Source organism: Sceloporus occidentalis, unplaced genomic scaffold, assembly GCF_023333645.1.
Source record: "Sceloporus occidentalis isolate IW3139 unplaced genomic scaffold, rSceOcc1.0.p SCAF_2, whole genome shotgun sequence".
NCBI classification, from domain to species: domain Eukaryota; kingdom Metazoa; phylum Chordata; class Lepidosauria; order Squamata; family Phrynosomatidae; genus Sceloporus; species Sceloporus occidentalis.
The window spans coordinates 28,655,089-28,674,662 of NW_028316982.1; the positions used below are offsets into that span (position 1 = coordinate 28,655,089).

Sequence of the window (19,574 nt, forward strand, 5' to 3'; positions counted from 1 at the left end):
GAGGCGCACGCGTCTGGCTCCTCCTCCCAGCCCTCTTCCCTCCCGGCTTCCCTTTCCTCCATGCGAAAGGGCTCCATGGAGCCCTTTTACGCTGAGGAAAGGGCTGAAGAGGAGGGGGCTGGGACACGTGCCCAGCTACCTCCTCCTGACCTTCACTTCGCCCTGCACGAAGGGCTCCATGGAGCCCTTTCGCATGGAGCGAAGGCAGGCCAAGGAGGAGGAGACTGGGATCCATGCCCAGCCTCCTCCTCTTCGGCTTCCCTCTCCTTCCCTTCTTGCCCTCCCAGACCCACGGCTGCGCTGCCATGGGTTTGGAAAGGCGAGGAGGGAAGGAGAAATGGCCCATGGAAAGGGTGGGGGGAGAAGCTGGCTTCCTCCTCCTCTCGCCCACAGGGCTTCGCCAGGCCGGAGGTGTCCTTCGGAGGACACCTCCGGCCTGGGGAAGCCCTGAGGACAGGAGCAGGGCCTGCGGATCCTTTGCTCTTGCCCCCCACGGGCCCTTACTGGTTCCCAGCTGTCTCTGAGAGACAGCTGGAGACCAAGGGAAGGGCAGGAGGAGCAGGCACACCCCTGTCACCCCTCCCCCAATTTCCCCCGACTTCCAGCTGTTTCTCAGAGACAGCTGGCAGCCGGGAAAGGGCGTGGGGAAAGCCCTGCCCTCAGAGGGTGGAAGCCCCACCCTCGGAGGGTGGAAACCCCGCCTCTGGCATGGGCCCCCACCCCCGGAGGGCGGAATCTCCACACTTGGCACCGTGACCTAAAAAGGTTTACCATCACTGCCCTGAGGTGTAGAAACTGGGCTAAAGACCAAGTGGGCTTTTTTCATTACCTTCCCCTGCCCCTGTTTTTCTTCATATTCTTCAAGAACAGATTTTACATGTTACTGGAGATTCAGCATCACCACTGTAATTCCCTCTGTTATAACACTAAAATATCTAATTAAGGTCTGTAATGGTTTCATTAGTTCATGAATGTTTTACTTATGTTGATTTCAAATATGGTTTAGGATTTTTTTTCATGTTTAGGTGAGGGATATGTAAAAATCATCTAATGGATTTTGAAATATAATATCCTGATATGGTACCCATAACTGACTTAAGGTGACTCTGTGGTTCTGTTGTGAAATGTTCTTCTAGCTTCGCCTTTTACCAGCAATTTGTACATTCGAAGTGTCCTATTAGCCTATTAGAGATACATTTGCTTTCCAATATTGTGTTGAAGGTCTGCATATTTCATATGAGTGTTCATAAATCATAGGCACTTGATTTGAGATTCATTTCACTGCCCAGTAGGGCTTAATCACACTGATTGGGTGAGGTACAACCTGTGGTTGATTGATGACAATGTTAAGATTGATTTACAGTAGCATGATAATTGATTTATTGCTGCATTCTGATTGATTTATGATGGAATTATAATTGATTTATGACTGATTTATGATCCCTATATTATGAATTAAAGTTGTGGCTATCCTGAAACTCAAGTAATGGTATCCGTACACCCTTGCAAAGTAGTATATAGTAGTTATATAGTTTATATAATCACAGAGATTATATAAAAACAAAACACTCTAAACACAGGGAAAAAATAAAGAAGCTTTCACCTAGAACCATGAAGACATCTAACAGTGCCATGTGATCTTACCTAGGGAACATATTGCTAAGCTCACAAACTATAGAATTTGCAACAACAAGATGTGGTGATTTTAATTTCTTCATTTCTTTTCCTCAGATTATGGTGGAAGAGCATTGTATATGTGCAAAAAACATTCACATATATAAAAGAGGGACACCTTTTGGATTATGGATTTATGTGTCACTAACTTTGACTAAAAGCACACTGGTACACTGAAATCTTTTTCTGGCTGGCAGAACAATCAGTTATGCATCATCTCTTTGGGCTTGTTTTGGGACAAAAGGACCTTTCGCGTGCAGGAGACCTTTTCTCCTTAGATGATTCTGAAATAGAAGGATGTCTGTCAGAGGCTCTTGAACAGATAAAAATTATTAGTTCATCTCCAGTGAGTATAACATTTAATACTTTTGTTGTGTGCATGATTTCAAATGCTTGCAATGGATTAGAAAAGCAGAGTATCTCCAACAGGTGTAGAATAAGCAAATACATGTATTATTACATGCAAGGACGTTGACACAGAATTTTAGCCTTACCTTGCAATTTCTTAATCATTAGGGAAATAAGGTACAAGACACCTAGCACCTGAAACAGGAGGGTGGTAGGGAGAGGTAAGATGCCTTTAATGTGGAAAGAAAAATGTAAGATGGTACATGGCAGACTGAATTATGCTTCCCTGAGAAAGAAAGATAGTTATAATCTTTCCTGGGGGGGGGGGGGGCAACTTGGAAGGCATCCCACCCCACCTATTCATAATGCCAATTAAAACTGTTGTATCATAAACAACAATAATAATGAACTTCTGGTTTAAGATCAGAGTTAAGATCAACTCAAGTTCTGTAAAGGCAGGAAGCTGGAGGGAAGGAATAATGATCCTTTAACAGCTGTGCTCCATGATGAGTAATGATATTTTACAGTGTCACAAATTGTGCTTAATTTACCCTTTATGTCCCCATACTTTCCCTTCTGTTAATTCACAGAAAGACTCCTCTAGGAATACAGATGTTTCATAAGGCAGCACCAGGGCCCCTTTCACACTACACAATTATAGCACTATGATTCCATTTTAACTGCCATGACAACTTCCTATGGAAATCTGGTATTTGTAGTTTGATGAAGCACTAGAGATCTCTGGCTGAGAATTCTTAAGTAGCCTTCCTTGAGTGGAAAAAATTCAGGATTCCTTAGGATGTTCCCATGGCAGTTAAAGTGGAATCATAATGCTATAACTGTGGAGTGTTAAACAACCTCAGGACAAGATGGAGTATCTTTGCTGGTCCCAGGCAATCTGTTGTCTTCCTCTTGGTTTGGGACAAAGGATGTGTGCAGGGCAAGTTGTAAGCAAGCATATTTGTAATATTATACTACATAGCTGTACTATATGTTGGTACTACTACATACATACTACATAGACAGGAGCATACCTGTCAAAGCATTAGCCTTGTCTTTGAATTTCCTGGCCTTCTGTGGCTAGAATCAACTTGAAAGATTACTGAAAGTGCAGGAAATAATAAAGAAAGGTTCCCCCAGTACATACACAACATATGTTGTAATCCCGCCTCGATCCGCAGGGAGAGGCGGGAAATATAAATTATTATTATTATTATTATTATTATTATTATTATTAGTGTGTATGTGTGTATGTGTATGTATATAGGAAATTTGATACAAAAGAAATAGATAAAGGTCCTCCCCCCAATAATTGGAAATCCATTTTAGTGACATACATGCAGTATAGATAATGATCAATATAAAATTAATTAAGGGAAAGTAAGATTTAAATGTAAGATGCATGGTGAAAATAGATCTCACCTTCTGTATTGATGCTAATTACATAATATTTATACTATTTCTGAAAGTATGGTTACACTGTTTGATGTGTAGAATTACTACTCACTTTATTATTTATAAGCATTGGAATATTTACCAATCTTTAAAAAAATGTGACTGCACTTAGAAAATGTATTAAGATGTATTTGTATTTTATAATATATAAAATAATATCATTTCAGAACATTAATAAATTAAAACAAATCCTTTTACAAATTTAATTCCCACTAGAGGGCATCAGTGATACATAATTGACATGGAACACATTTTCAAGTAATTTTTAAATTCAGACTCTTCAAGTTGTAAGTAATTTTCTCCAGATATGAATGGAGTCTCTAATTGTAGATGTGCATATTGTACAACTTCCCAGAACTGAAAAATAGAAATTACAGAGATTACACAGAAAAGAATGGATACAGTGATGGTGTGGATCATATCCTTTCTAAAGCAGTGGGGGCTTTAGCTCACAAAGAAAGCTGACAGGAGCACCATAGTATTTTATAAAATCATGAATAGTCTGGATAAAAACCATAATGTGACATCATCCCTACTGATTGACTGGCAGTAGTAAGCACAGAAGAACCAGAACGTGAAGAAATACTTTTGGGTTTGTACAGTCAGGTTGCTGTGTTGGCCCTGCAGAAAAATACAACAAAATCCAAAATTTACAAAACTGTGATATTTTTCTTGGAAAGCTTTTGAAGCTTCATTGGCTTCTTCATTAGGCAAAGATGTTAAAAATCATATAGAAGAAGTAAAGTCACCATGTTTGTCACAGACATTCATTTTGTCTCAGGTGTTACTTCTGTGGTCAGTTAAGATGATTTGTAGGGATCTCAGTGCAGACAGAGGCCACTTCACTTCATGGTCATGTGGGGACAAGGGACAAAAGGCTGTAAATGACAGGCAATGATATTTCAAATCCATTAGCAACAGAAAAGTATCTTCCCTTGTCCTTCCCTTATGTGAAGATTGAGATCAGTTTGTTGTTGTCATTGCTGCAGAACAGAAAAGTAGAAGATTTTTTAAAACAGTAATACAGATGTATGGAAAATAGTCTACTTCTGATAATTCACCTCAATATCTTTTTTAAAAAATAGAACTGCCATGTTCAGTGGCAGTGTTCTCCTGGTTATTATGGCCTGGGATAAGCAGCCACAGCAGGAGATGGCCATTCCCATGATGCTCTTTTTTTGTACGTTTTTCATGGGACCTGGCTACTGTTAGAGATGGAATATTGGATGGAAGAGGCTTTTGATCTGATCTAGATAGTTAGTTGAATAATGCAAATGGGTATAACTCATCTGTCCATAAATTTGGTTTTGGTACCAAAAATACATGCCTATTAAAGGTACAAAACAGAGACAGACTGATAAAGCAGAAATGTGAAAGTGGGAGACTCACTAATAGATTCCAATTTGGCAAATGTCTGTCTCATGGCTGCCTTCCAGCAGTGGAAAGGGCTAAGGAAAAAGTTTAAGAAAAGGATGGAGTAGATGAGATCAATGCATAGCCCAATATATTTCTTAACATTTTTTTGCCAAGCATACAATGCTCAGTTCTCTTTGCTTCCAGTACTTGGAACCCAGAGAAAAATGGGCACCGATTTGTTGTTGGTGTGTGCCTTCAAGCTGTTTCTGACATATGGTGATCCTAAGGTGAATCTATCACAGAATTTTCTGAGGCTAAGAATGTGTGACATGTCCACAGTCACTCAATGGGTTTGTATGGCTGAGTGGTGAATCAAACCCTGGTTTTCAGAGTCATAGTCCAACATTCAGATCTACACCACTTTGGTTCCTCGACGCCAACAGTGAGTCTAAATTAGTGGGAGCAGCATATAGAGAATAGAGAACACTACCTAGTAGTGATGTGATATCTAGAAGGGATTTATGTTACTTTATTCATTCAGATGACAGTTGGGTACCATAAATCCAAAAATCTGGAATGACCTGTTGGATGCAATCTGCCATCTAACATCTTTGGATGCCTTTAAGAAGGCAATAAAAACGGATCTCTTCTGGCAGGCCTTCCCAAATTGATCTCCTCAGAATTTTCACTCTCCACTTGTTTAGCTGTACCCACCAGACCTTTATTTTGATCTATTTTATTAACCATTTTATTGGGAATTGTTTTTAATGGTATTTTAGGGTGGGAGGGAGATTGGGGAACTAGGATCTAATATGTCCTGTTATGCTTTTATCTATTGATATTTATGTTTGATTTTATTGATTTTGTTTGTTGTTACCTGCCTCGATCCAATACAGTGAGAGGCGGGATACTACTACTACTACTACTAATAATAATAATTCATTTGTTTTAAACTTTTTATTGTAATTGTTGTGTAATTGTATTTTATTTTAGAGATTTAAGTCACAAAAATAGAAAGTGGAAACAGAGCTGGAGAGTAGTGGCTTTCTTTATGCCTTATGGGATGACATTATAGTACTTCAGTTCTCTTCAGGAGAACTGTAACTCTTCAGAGAATTCACAGGAGATGGTTGTAAAAGCATGTCTTTGGTCTATCTGGAAAAATTCATTTGACAAACGACACGTTTTTACTACTGTCTTCTGGGAAGAGAACTGAAGCGCTACAACATTATGTGGTAAGGCATGGAGAAAGCCATTACTCTCTAGCTCCCATTTCTGCTTTTTTTTCCTTACACAATAAGGCTCTTAGTCTGTGCTTTGAACCATTATGGAACCCATATTGGGATAAAGGCATGATTTAAAAAAATAATAAATAAAAAACACATAGCTTGACAAATTGTGTTGTCTCAACCAGGACTACCAAACTAATGACAATGACCAGGCGGTTGTGGAGATCTGTATAACACGAATTACCACAGCCATCAGAGAGACAGAGTCCATAGAGAAACATGGGAAAGCTCTTATTGCTCTTTGGGAGTCATGTTTAGAGTACAATCTGAAACCTTCAGGAAAAGATGAGGACACGCCCCATGCAAAAATTGCATCTGATATTATGAGCTGCATTTTGCAGGTAAGAATGCATTGCAATGAGTATTGTATTAAAGCCCAGAATAATGAATGGTAAACTTTGTGAGGCTTGGTTTTTCTATCACCCCTGGACTGCCACAACTGCCCCTCTGCTTGGGACAAAAGCAGAGGTGAGTTTCTGAAAATGCTATTTGTTTCCAAAACAAGGACTCAGGGAGGTGACATTTAACAGAAGAATTGTGCCTTCTCAATTTTGGAGTCACAATTCTCCATGGGCACATTCACCCTGACTTTTTGTCCCGAGGAGATTCGGATCACATACCCAGATTATTGTTCCCATTACGTTTTGTGTTCCTGAATATCTCAGAGTTATTTTAACCCTGTTGTTATTGACACATACCATTATTTTGGGTTAAAATGGGACTGCCTTTTCAAATGCATTCAAACCTTCTCAGTTTTTTGTAAATGTCAATTGAACAATGTGCATCTATCTCATCTCTCTCCCTTCCTCTTCCTGAGCTATGGGAATCAGCCATCAGTGCCCTTCATGTCCTTATTTATATTTATGAGGTGGCTTTTTGGAGTAGTGGAGGTTGTTTATTCCTGAACTTTTGGTGAAAATCAAAATTGGGAGTGTGAGTGTGTGTGTGTGTATGTGTGTGTGTCAGGGAACAAAAACTCCTCGCATTGATGGGAGAGCCAGGCAAATGGGGAGGAGGAGGAGGAGGAGGAGGAGGTGGGAGAAAAATCCTCCTTCTCCCCCACACACCCCAGGAGCCTCTGAGGAAAAGTTGGGTCGCCATAGGTCAGAAATGAAGGGAAACAACACAACCATGGCAAAACAAACCCCAACATAAACTGGGGACATTTTGGAATTCCTCCTGGCTGAAAGGAAGGACATGTCCTGGAAACGGAGGATGTTTGTGCATCCTATTTCTGACTCATGGTGACCCTACCACAGGCTTTTCTGGTTGAAATGGAGGACAGGTCCTGGAAAAGGAGGACCTTGCCTGGTCACCTGGGCTGAGGGAAATGGTAAGGATCTTTGGGAAGGATCTTTTCAGAGAACTCCAAATCAATTAAATAGTGTATTCACATTGCCAATGATGCATATCTTTTAAGAAAAAACAGGAAAAAAACGGTATTGAATATCCCAGGTTAAGTGGGTTTTTGGGTAGCCCCTCTCCCCAAAAGTGCATCAAGTCCATTCTGGGTGTGAGAACACTAAGGAAATAACCCGGGTTCACCCTGGGTAATTTTCGTATGGTGAATGGGGCCCATGTTTTGCTGGATTCTTGGTGTGTGTGTGTGTTCATCCCTCATGCAATCCCACCCTTGGTTTAAACCTTTGAGCTTTTTTTAAAAAAATCAAAATTCTGCACCTTCTATTTGTTTCTTGTCCCCTGCCCCATTGAAGGAGATGTTGGGGAGAAGGAATGCAGAAATAAAAAGCAGCTTGTAGGGGAAGTTCTTAAGTGTCCTAAATCCATGCTGGTTATGATCTGTAGCAGGGCTTTTTTTTTCATGGCTACATAGTTTAGCTTTTACATTAAGCATGGAATAAAGGCTGTAGGCTTAGTCAATTATAAAGCAAGGAGATGAGCCCAGGACAACGCAAAATGCATTGCATGTCCATGTAATGTCCAAAGGAGCAAAGAACGAGACTGAACCAGGAGGTTAAGAGGGAAGGATGTTGTACGCATAGGTACAATCTATTGAGGCATTGTTTAGGGGTTTTCCACCTTTGGTAATAGTATCTATTGGCATTTAGTTGCCCATCCCATGCCTGGGGGCAGTCCTTGCAGCTTGTTTTCACTTTTTACATCCTGCCATTCCTGAGCATACTTAAATCCTGCCATACTTTCAACAATACTGAGAGGTTTCTTGATACATCCTAGTTGCCATTTCGTCACCCTAAACTTTGGAGCTGAGGTCTTGTCTTGCTTTAAAATCACATTAATCTGTTTTGACTCTTGGCTGTTTTCATCCAAAGGGAACAAGAATATGATATTAGAGAAAGAGAGAACTCTTAGACCTGGTTTCACATCAGTGCAGTGGCAAATTAAAACTGTCTGTGTGCCTGGTTTTGTTTGTTTCTGCTTCAAAACTCTAGGATCATGTCCAAGTAAACATTTTAAACAATGAAAGATGAAAAAAAATGCTGGATCTTAGATGAGTGTTGATTTCCAAAAATATATTTCTTTAATAAACAGAACAAGTCTCCATTGTCTCTACTTTTCTTATTATTGTAACTCTGTCAAAACACAGGCCCTGTTGGCTTGTATTTATAACCACCAAGTCGGTTGTATTTGTTCAAAAGGCATGCAGGTGATACGCGACCAAGAGCCACTGATTTTGGTCACTGCTGATTTTGCTGCTCCCTAGGATGTTTATGCTACACATTTCTGTTATTTCAATGCGTGTGTTTGTGTGCGTGTGTCTATATAGGACAGCCCCTGAATGTCAGTTTTGCCATCTGAAGTGTTCCTAAGGGGTTGTTCCCACTTAAGATTTGAAATGAATTAAAATACAACGTTTTTAATAAAACCGATTCAAAATAACCCTGGTCTTATCCCACATTCCGAATCGCTTTTATTATTCGTTCCCATCTGTTTTTTAAATCGAAGTTTTTAGCTGCAAGCGTTCCTACTTGGCATGAAATCGGTGTTTAAATAAAGCGATTCTTCTCCTCCATACCTTATTTGGAGCTGTCAATCAATAGTACGTCAGAATGACTTAACGTTAATCCGGAATATTTGGAAGCGATTTATGTTTTGGCATCGTTTCCATTTCATTGACTGTTTGTGAATTTAGCGAATTTAGGAAAGCGAATTTAGGAAACCCAAGCTCTTTCCAGAGGAACTATGGGATAGGTTTTGCATGACAGCATCCCCTCTTCATGTCTCCCAAGACAGCCAGGGAGAATCCCTTCAGAGAGCACAGAGATCAATGGGGGAGGCTTCTGGCAAAGCGAATTTAGGAAACCCAAGCTCTTTCCAGAGGAACTATGGGATAGGTTTTGCATGACAGCATCCCCTCTTCATGTCTCCCAAGACAGCCAGGGAGAATCCCTTCAGAGAGCACAGAGATCAATGGGGGAGGCTTCTGGCAAAGCGAATTTAGGAAACCCAAGCTCTTTCCAGAGGAACTATGGGATAGGTTTTGCATGACAGCATCCCCTCTTCATGTCTCCCAAGACAGCCAGGGAGAATCCCTTCAGAGAGCCCAGAGATCAATGAAGGAGGCTGCTGGAAAAGCAGGGAGGGAGCACTCTTCCCAAAGATTCTCTTTCCAGGGTTGGAGGAGAAGGCAGATTCCATTTGAGAAAGGGAGGGAGAAAGGCTCTATCCCCCCCCCCCCAATTGATCAGAGCCCTTCCTTGCCTGGGCGAGATCAGATGCCTCCTCGCGAGGAGCCTTCCCTTCCCTGTCTGGGCGAGATCAGAGCCCAAGCGGGCAGGGAATGCCTCTTCGAGGGGAGCCTTCCCTTCCTGCCTCTCCTCCGTTAGAAATGGGCTCTCCCCACACAGAGGGGAGGTTGCAATCCACCGGCAGATGCAGGCGCTTGAGCAGCCGGGACTTCAGGCGCTTAAAGCGCTGAAGAGATTAAGCGCCTGTAAACCATTAAAATAAAAAATAAAAATAATCCTTATCTCTTATTGAAAGACCACAGTGGACAAAGGGGTGAGGGAAGCAAAAATGGCGACAGCCATGACGGATGGGGACAGAAAGGGCAACTCCCCCAAGGCCAGCCCCATCGCACTCGGCTCCTCCCATCCATCTAACCCGATTTCAAAGGTTGTCGTTCCTATTTAAATATTCCAGTTCCTAACTCGAATCAATGGAAAAACGTAGGTCGGACCCTAGTGTATTTTTAACACGCGTTAAATGAGGAAAACTTGATTTAAATTATTATCCCGCTCTACGATTCGATTTGTAGTGGGGACGATTGCGGGTTGCTCTAGAACCGTTCTAGGTTTAAATCGGATCCTAATAGGAACACCACTCCTTGGATTTGATTCAGAACGCGGGGTTTCACCTAGTGGGAACAACCCCTCTGTCCTACTGGGAATGTCACCTGATTGTAGAAGATCTGGATCACCAGTCAAAGTCTACAGCTTTTTGGGGAGCCAGAATCTCCTGGTACTCTGTCCAAATGCCACACTTCAGAACTACTTTTAGAGTCTTTCTTTCCTGCCAGCCCATAGATTCTGTTTTCTGTGATTTCAGCCTATTTTGAGAGAGAGAGAGAGAGAGAGAGAGAGAATATGCCTTCAAGTCACCTGTCACCTTATGGTAACCATGAATTTTTTTATAGGATTTTCTTAGGCGAGGAATAGTCAGAAATGGTTGTGCCAGTTGCTGCTTTTGAAATATAGCATACAGTACCTGATATTTGTTGGCAGTCTCCCATCCAATTACTAATCAGAGCTGACCCTGCTTAGGTTCCAAGATCAAACAAGGTCAAGTGCTTTTAGAAGATTTTGGCCTTATATGCCAGGTGGTTATCTTCTTCTTTGAGCTCTTTTCTGCCTGATCAGCTCTGACTGACCGGGGTGATTCTATAGATTGCTGAAAAGGGGAGGGAAAGAAAGAAATCTTTAAGATTAACTGGTTTTTAAATTTGCATGAGCTTTCATGGATGTAAACCCACTTCTTCAGATGCAGTATTGAATGGTATTAAGGCCTCAGGTATAAAGCATATTTATTCAGTTGTAGGAATTAGGTAGAATGTGATAGGATATAGAAAGATGCAAATCATGATCCTTGCCCCACATTTTCAAAGGGCTACATAAGGTGATACAGATCTTTATAGTGGCCAGTTAGTGCTGATATGTTAAAGCAATAAATCTGTGTACTAAAGGTCAGTTTCCCCGGGTTCAAGACTCTCTCTGAGAAGATTCCTTTTGTTATATGTGCAGTAGCAAGGACTCTTGTATTAATGTATGTAGTGTGCCAGTTAAGCCATTGTGTGCCAATTAAATCACTGTTCATGCCCCTGCTAATGGACAGAAGTTTGTAATTATAATTAAATTTAGCTTTTTCTCTTTCTAGCCTTCCTTTGTAATTCTAATGCTGCTTGACCAGATGTGTTCCAGTTTTCATCTGTGAAATGTTGGAGGGTATGCAATCATAGCTAGATGGCACTGCATAACATAGAGCTTTACCTACACCCGGCATATAAGGCCACAATCTTCTGAAAGCACTTGACCTTGTTTGATCTTGGAAGCTAAGCAGGCAAACAGGAGTTAAATGCAATTTAAATTAAATTTGAATTTAAACAAAACTTGCAAATTTGGGGAGTTTATCACTCCGAACTGCTTCCAAAACAAAATAACGCGAAGTTAAACCACAGTTAAAGTGGAGAAAACCGGCAACTTTTTACTTTCAGGATGTTTCGAAAATAAAAAGCTGCCAGTTTTCTCCGCTTTAACTGCAGTTTAACTTCACGTTATTTCACTTTAACTGTGATGTCGTGTGATAAACTTCAGGCATTTCTGGGTTTTCTTAAGGTAAAATGGCATTTAAATCCCCTTTGCCTGCAGGATCTCGCTAGTGTGATAAACTCCATACTTATTTATAAACACTAAACAACATTCTAACAAGATAATTCTGTGCTTCTCTCAATTTCATGAACATTTATGATGATTTTTAGAGATATTATTAATAAGAAAGGCCTTTAAAAAGTCTAGAAAAGTACTGACAATGATTTCTAATAATTGTTGCTTTTTGGGGTACCATTGTTTTTTCTAACAGAATTACAATCGTCCTCCCATCATGATGTTGGCTGTACCAGTGGCAGTGAAATTTCTCCAGAGGAGTAACAAAGAACTGTGTAGGAACATGTCCAGTTATCTTTCCCTTGCTGCAATAAGTAAAGTGGAGCTCTTGGCTGAGCATACAGAAACAATAGTAAAAAGTGTCTTGCAAGGTAAGAACCATTAGAATTGTTTCATTTTGATTTGTTCACTCAAGCCATTTACGAAGTTTCTATATGTGTAATTTTAAATAAATTCATATAGGATATAATTTTATCTATATATCTATATCTATTCAGTTATATTTTAGTTAATGAAGTAGATGTGTTCCTGGGTATTACTTCTTTAGTACCAGAGGTAGAAATAAAAGGAAAAGAATGATATGCAAAGGGATCTTGTTGTAACTTTGAGACTAACTGAAAGAGGTTGGTACCAAAAGCTTTTGTAGACTAATGAAGTAGACGTTGGCGGGTTACAGACCGCCCTCAAGCGGCCGTTTTCCCACCACCGCCATTCGCTGCAGAGGGAAACCCTAGCGGCCAGACTGCGAGGCTTCCCGGCGCAGCGAAAAAGGAGCGCTGAAATGGCGCTCCTTTTCAAAATGTGGAAGTGGTGCCACAAGGGGCGAAGCGCGCCCTTGTGGTGTCACTTCCGCCGCGACACGTCTGGACATTTACGCTGCCATTTACGACGCGCTCCGCGCGTACTACAGAGAAGGGCCGTGAGGAAGGTAAGACCCTTCCTAACCCTAATATGGCCCTTCCTAACCCTAGTACGCGCAGAGCACGTACTTTATGGCGGTCTGTAACCCGCCTTACTGTAGTATATGAAAGCTGATGCTACCACCTGCTTCATTCAGTTTGGAGATTATTGCACTAGTTGTCTTTTCCCAATCTGGGCATACTTCCACTTTTCTTTTGATTTTCACTTTCGTTTGATTTCCATTTTGGCAAAACTTATAGATCTATGCTTTTTCAACATGCTAGCGTAGCTGGTGCAATTGGTTAATGTGCTTTTTCCTTTTCCTTTTGTTTTGCTCTTCAGAGTAGCCAGCTGTTTATTTTGCCTATTGTACATAAACACACACAGCAAGAGTAAAATCACTGAGAAGAAAATCCCTTTCTTTCCCAGGTCAAACTTTATTGCATTGTTTTACTGCAGACACACTGTTGTAACAAGAGGGCTGATCTGGGCTCCCACAAAAAGACTTTGTAAAAAGGAGCTCCTTTGTCAGATGCTTTATACAGCAAAATCTAAAAACCCCACAACAGTTATACCTTTATTAGGTTTGTCAGAGGCATTGTTGACTGAGGTATGCCTGTATTCTAGTGAGGCATTGGGACTAAGTGGTTGAACCTAAAGCTTAATGGAAAAGGTTGAGTCTGAGGATTGGTTTGAAGTAGGTAAGATGTGGCATCACAACAATATAATTATATATACAGTGGTCCCACCACATTTGCTGGGGTTAGGGATGAAGGACCCCCATGAATGTGGAAAAACCACAAATAAAATAACACTATTCTTTTTACCTAAGAGAACACTGCTGTAGGAGTCTCTAGGTCCTCCAGTGCAACTCTGTGGTCAGCATTTGCCAGAAGTTGATCATAGAATCATGTTGGAGGATCTACAATGCCTAGAAAAGTGTTTTCTCTAGGAATGTCTATGTTCTCCAGCACAACCATATGGTCGACTTCTGGCAGAGTTGCACTGGAAGACTAAACCTCCGAAAAACGGCAGTCTGCTGGCACCTGTTTTTCCTCCGCAGGGAAGCCGCAGCCGCCAAACCATGTGGCTTCCCTGCGGGTTGTTCCCCCCATGCCAGTTATGTGTGAGTGCGCCAATGGCGCACTACTGACCTAACTGGCGAAGCGCGATGTGTGGATGCTATGCATCCGTTACGTCATAATGGCAGCACCCATGTACATGGGCCACCGCCATTATTGCACCGCCAGTATGTGCTAGGGTTTATTTTATATAGTATATACAATGTATTATTTGAAATTGGTTAGACTTGGGGCTGATTTCAAACGTTAGAATGGGAAGTACAGTAATATCCAAAATCCACAAAACAGTGATTTCTTTATTAGGCAAATCGAAATGTGAAAAATACATTCTGCAATCTTTCGAAGCTCCATTGGTTTCTTCCTTAGGCAAAGGTGTTAAAATCATACAGGAGAAAGAAAATTGTGATGCTTATAAGCCTACATTTTGTCAAGATGTTGTTTTTGTTCTTAGTTAAGATGGTATAGAAGGATCTTTATGTAGGCAGGCCACTCCTCCTTCTGGCTATTTGGCTTCTGGGAGACAAATAATAATAACATCCAGGAAATAAAATTATGGCTTGTTAGATTTCATGGTCACTCATAGTAGACCCCTTGGCATATGAAAAGAGCTGGACACAATTGAAATGGAGCTCCTGCCATCCCACTGTTCCCCAGATGTCTGGGCTCTTGCTCTGTTATGATAACACTTCAAATGGAGAGTGGTTCATGTATTGACAAGCAGAAAAGGATTCAGTTTCAAAATGATAAGGGGATTCTCTCTCTTTCCCCCCTGATTATGTTTTGCAGTTCATAGAAGGAACCAGTACTTTTAACTTTAGAAAGGAGAATGCAACGAAAGGGGATCCATTAAGCTTCTGATTTTTTTAAAAAATGTAAATAAACTATCCTCTGCATGTGTGTGTTTTTGGTTTAAGAAATAATTGAAGTTGTCCATTCAAATCAAGAGTGGGACGGGGTTGGTGATTGAACAAACAGTGGTAATTCCTTGACCATTGTATTTTTTTTGTGTGTGTGTGTGTGTAATTCAAATTCCTTTCAGCCGGTGTTGCCCTAAATAACTTGCTTCTGTTCCTTTTCATGGACTTACAAGCCACATAGCAGTTCTTCTATTATCTCCATGGCCTTGTCCCTGATACTTCCCTATTCTTGTATCCTAATAATCACATCATGCCTTTACTTCTCCAACTCCACTAGGTCCAATTACCTGTTATTGAATCAGTTACATATTTACCATGTTTACCCCATCTTTTTTCACTGTTCCTATTTCCTTTGCTTTTCCTTGGGCAGAATCTTTGATTGTGATCTTTTGGGGGCAGTGTAGATTAATGTCAAAATTGATAAAATGGATCCCTCTCGTATACATTTGTATATGTAATTAAACTACATGTGGGAAATATTTGGTGAGATATATAGTAGAGAAAAACAACAACAGCAACAAAGTTATTCTACCCATAACTAAAACTGTAGTTAAGAAAATTGTAAATATATTGTTAAGTATTACTAGTGCTGTTGGATTCATTTTCTTTCTTTTTTACATTTATAATATTCCACCACCAGGTGTTGCTCTGGATGTCTAAGATGAAGTTGCAGGAAATTGTTGCTTTTAGAATGATGCAATAGACACCAGGTAGTTAGAAATGAATAGACACTTTTTTTTAAAAAAAATGTGTGTGTGTGTGTATATATATATATATATATATATAGAGAGAGAGAGAGAGAGAGAGAGAGAAGCATAGTTTTATGTGGGTTTTTCTGGCTTTGTGGCCATGTACTAGAAGAGTTTATTCCTGACGTTTCACCAGCATCTGTGCATCTCTTTTCTCTGAAGATGCCAGCCACTCTTCTAGAATATGGCCACATAGCCCCAAAAACCCACAAAAAACTATGGATGCCGGCCATGAAAGCCTTCGACTTCAGAATGAGGAGCATTCATAAAATTACATATATCTGAGCCCCTAAATGATAGGGATTGTATGTATACAGAAACAGAGTTCTCTGAATGTGTTCAAAGTTGCATGAAGAATTAGGTATTATGTGCAAAATACCATCTGGGAAACTCTGCACTGAGTTGTTAGATAATTCGAATTAGCTGTTTTGGAAGCAGGATAACTGAGGAAGTAGGTGTCATATTCCCCCACTTCGTATGTCTAACATACAACTATCTTCTTCAGTTCGTTACATATTAATAGATAGAATTGCTTCTTTTCTACTAGAGTTCCACGTCTGCTGTCCTGGCAGTTGTGTGCATGCACATTTGAACTGGGATCAGAGAGTTCTATGGCTTCTGCTACTCAGTTCAATAACAATCCAATTAAGCTGGGATTTAAACTAGTGTTGGAGGAGCATTTTATAGGTTGGGTTTCAGAACCTTAGTAGGAGTATAATGTAATGCCTTAAGGATGGTGATGTATATGCTACTGATGCAGTAGTAATCAGAGGTGCTGCTTATACCCATGTTTCTCCCCACCTCAGGCTATACTGCAATGCACAAGAGCACTAATACAATCTGATGCTAAAAGGAGGACTAAAAACTGTTGGAGGGATGGATGTTTATGACACTGAATGGTACCACACTTAGGCAGAAAAAATGAAAGGCTCAGATATAGGATGGGTGACACCTGGACTGACAATAGTACGTGAGGAAGAAATCTGGGAATCTTAGCAGACCACAAGATGAAGATGTGGCAATATGTGATACAGCAGATAAAAAAGTTAATATGATACTAAACTGCATCAATAGGAGTATAGTGTCTGGACAGAGGGAAGTAATAGCGCCATTCTACTCTGCTTTGGTGAGACCTCACCTGGAATACTGTGTCCAGTTCTAGACACCACAATTCAAAAAAGATGTTTAGAAGTTGGAGCATGTCCAGAGGAGGGCAACCAAAATGATGAAAGGTCTTAAAACCATGCCCTATGAGGGACAGCTTAGGGAGCTGAGTATGTTTAGTCTGGAGAATAGAAAGTGACACAATAGCCATGTTTAAATATTTGAAGGGATGCCATATTGAGGATGGAGCAAGCTGCTCCAGAGACTACGACCTAGAGCAATGGATTCAAACTACTGGAGAAGAAATTCTCCATAATCACAAAAAGTCAACATGGGTTTCAGAGAAACAAGTCATGCCAGACAAATCTAATCTCTTTCTTTGATAAAATTACCAGCTTGGTAGAAGAAGGGAATGCTGTGGATATAGTATATCTTGATTTCAGTAAGGCCTTTGACAAGGTTTCCCATGACATTCTTGCAAACAAGCTTGTAAAATGTGGGCTAGACAAAGGAACTGTTAAATGGATCTGTAATTGGTTGACCGGCCGAACCCAAAGGGTGCTCAACAATGGCTCCTTTTCATCCTGGAGAGAAGTGACCAGTGGGGTCCCACAGGGCTCTGTCCTGGGCTCAGTGCTATTCAACATCTTTATCAATGACCTGGATGACAGAATTGGGAGCATACTTATCAAATTTGCAGATGACACCAAATTAGGGGGAGTAGCTAATACCCCAGAGGACAGGATCAAGATTCAAAATGACCTGAATAGTCTAGAAAGCTGGGCCACAGCTAACAAAATGAAATTCAACACGGAGAAATGTAAGGTATTGCACTTGGGGCGGAAAAACAAAATGCACAGATATAGGATGGGTGACACCTGGCTGAATGAAACTACGTGTGAAAGGGATCTAGGAGTCCAAGTAGACCACAAGTTGAACATGAGTGAACAGTGTGATGCGGCAGCTAAAAAGGCCAATGCTATTTTAGGCTGCATCAATAGAAGTATAGTGTCTAGATCAAGAGAAGTAATAGTGCCACTGTATTCTGCTTTGGTCAGGCCCCACCTAGAATATTGTGTCCAGTTCTGGGCGCCACAATTCAGAAAGGACATTGAGAAACTGGAGTGTGTCCAAAGGAGGGCGACAAAAATGGTGAAGGGTCTGGAGACCATGCCCTATGAGGAACGACTTAGGGAGCTGGGGATGTTTAGCCTGGAGAAAAGAAGGTTAAGAGGTGATATGATAGCCCTGTTTAAATATTTGAAAGGATGTCATATTGAGGAGGGAGCAAGCTTGTTTTCTGCTGCTCCAGAGAACAGGACCTGGAACAATGGATGCAAGCTACAGGAAAAGAGATTCCACCTGAACATTAGGAGGAACTTCCTGACAGTAAGGGCTGTTCGACAGTGGAATGCACTTCCTCGGAAGGTGATAGAGTCTCCTTCCTTAGAGATCTTCAAACAGAGGCTGGATGGCCATCTGTCAGGGATGCTTTGATTTGGATTTCCTGCATGGCAGGGGGTTGGACTGGATGGCCCTAGTGGTCTCTTCCAACTCTACGATTCTATGATTCTATGATTCTATGATTCTATGAAATTCCACCTCAACATTATAAAAAATCTCCTGTTTGACAGTGGAATATGCTGTCTTGGAGTGTGGTGGAGTCTCCTTCTTTGGAGATCTTTAAGCGGAGACTGGATGGACATCTGTGATTCTTTACTTTAACTTACTTTTAACAAATAATGTAAGTTTGTTGGGGTTTACATGCTTCTAGTGCTGCACTGGTCCACATCTTACCAGGTGATATGGCTGTGGGGATGGAAGAAGAAATGATGACAAGCATTTATCCTGGTGCTAGTATCCATCTCTGTATATTCATTGCAAGTAAGAATGGAACTGTTTGTGCAGCTTTATTTGTGGCTGTTAGACTCTCCATTGACTCCAGAAGAAGTGTTTTTACTTGTCCTACCTCTTTGGCTAGTGTGATGTTTTGCCATCATTGTGAGCATGAGAAATCCTGATGTGAGCACCGAATGTAAACTTCAGCCCGCCCTTTTCCCACCTTACTATAGTTTTCCTCAAGTAGATAAAAACTTTTTTATTCCAGCAGGGCTTTGAGAATTGATTTTTGAGGCCAAGTAGTTCTTGTATAATGAGCTGGACCTTTATTTGTTGTTGCTGCTTTAATTTGTTTTGACTGGTTTCAGATTTCATGATGATTTAATTGCTTTTTAATATTTTATGATGTTAATTTTTAACTGTGTTTGTTTTAACTATTGTAAGGTACTTTGAATCCCAAACTGGGGAAAATTATTTAAAAAATTGTAGTAATACTAACTACAACAACTACTATTACTCCAAACTGCCAGACGTGCCTTCTGCTAGTGTAAACATGAGTACAGATTTGAGCTATCTCATCCCGGCAGGCATATGTAATGGATACAATCCATCTGTGATGCTTTTTATCTTAAAGTGACTAAAACATAGTAACTGTTACATATGCGTACGTTAAGAACTGTGTGTAACTCCAGATGTGTCCTGAAGTACTGTACCTGAAAGGAATCGTGGCATTTGCACTTGAGTATAGCACACTTAGGGAAGAGAAACAAGTGTATGTGAAATGTGTAGGCTCCACAAATAGATTCAGTGTATGCAAATGCTATTTGATTATTTACAAGATAGCTTGTTAGCTAAATGTGAAAGTATCACTTTCTCCTTAACACTGCAAGAGATTCCCCTGTCTTATGGCTCCAGGCTTCTTGCAGCCCACAGACACCTCTTTTGTGGGCCCCAAAGCCCCAGTCATTCCCCAGCCCCTGAATCCTTCCAATTTTGCTGCAAT

General features: G+C 40.7%; 1 protein-coding gene across 1 annotated transcript in view; it reads left to right on the top strand.

Moving 5' to 3' along the window:
- Positions 1-1,882: 1,882 nt before the first annotated feature.
- The window catches only part of VEPH1 (ventricular zone expressed PH domain containing 1), a 153,222-nt gene continuing 135,530 nt past the window's right edge, over positions 1,883-19,574 (top strand). Inside the window, exons 1-3 of the mRNA XM_089508976.1 lie at positions 1,883-2,020; positions 6,248-6,463; positions 12,177-12,351. Coding sequence (XP_089365102.1) covers positions 1,883-2,020; positions 6,248-6,463; positions 12,177-12,351 — 529 coding nt within the window. The remainder of the gene's footprint in view (positions 2,021-6,247; positions 6,464-12,176; positions 12,352-19,574) is intronic.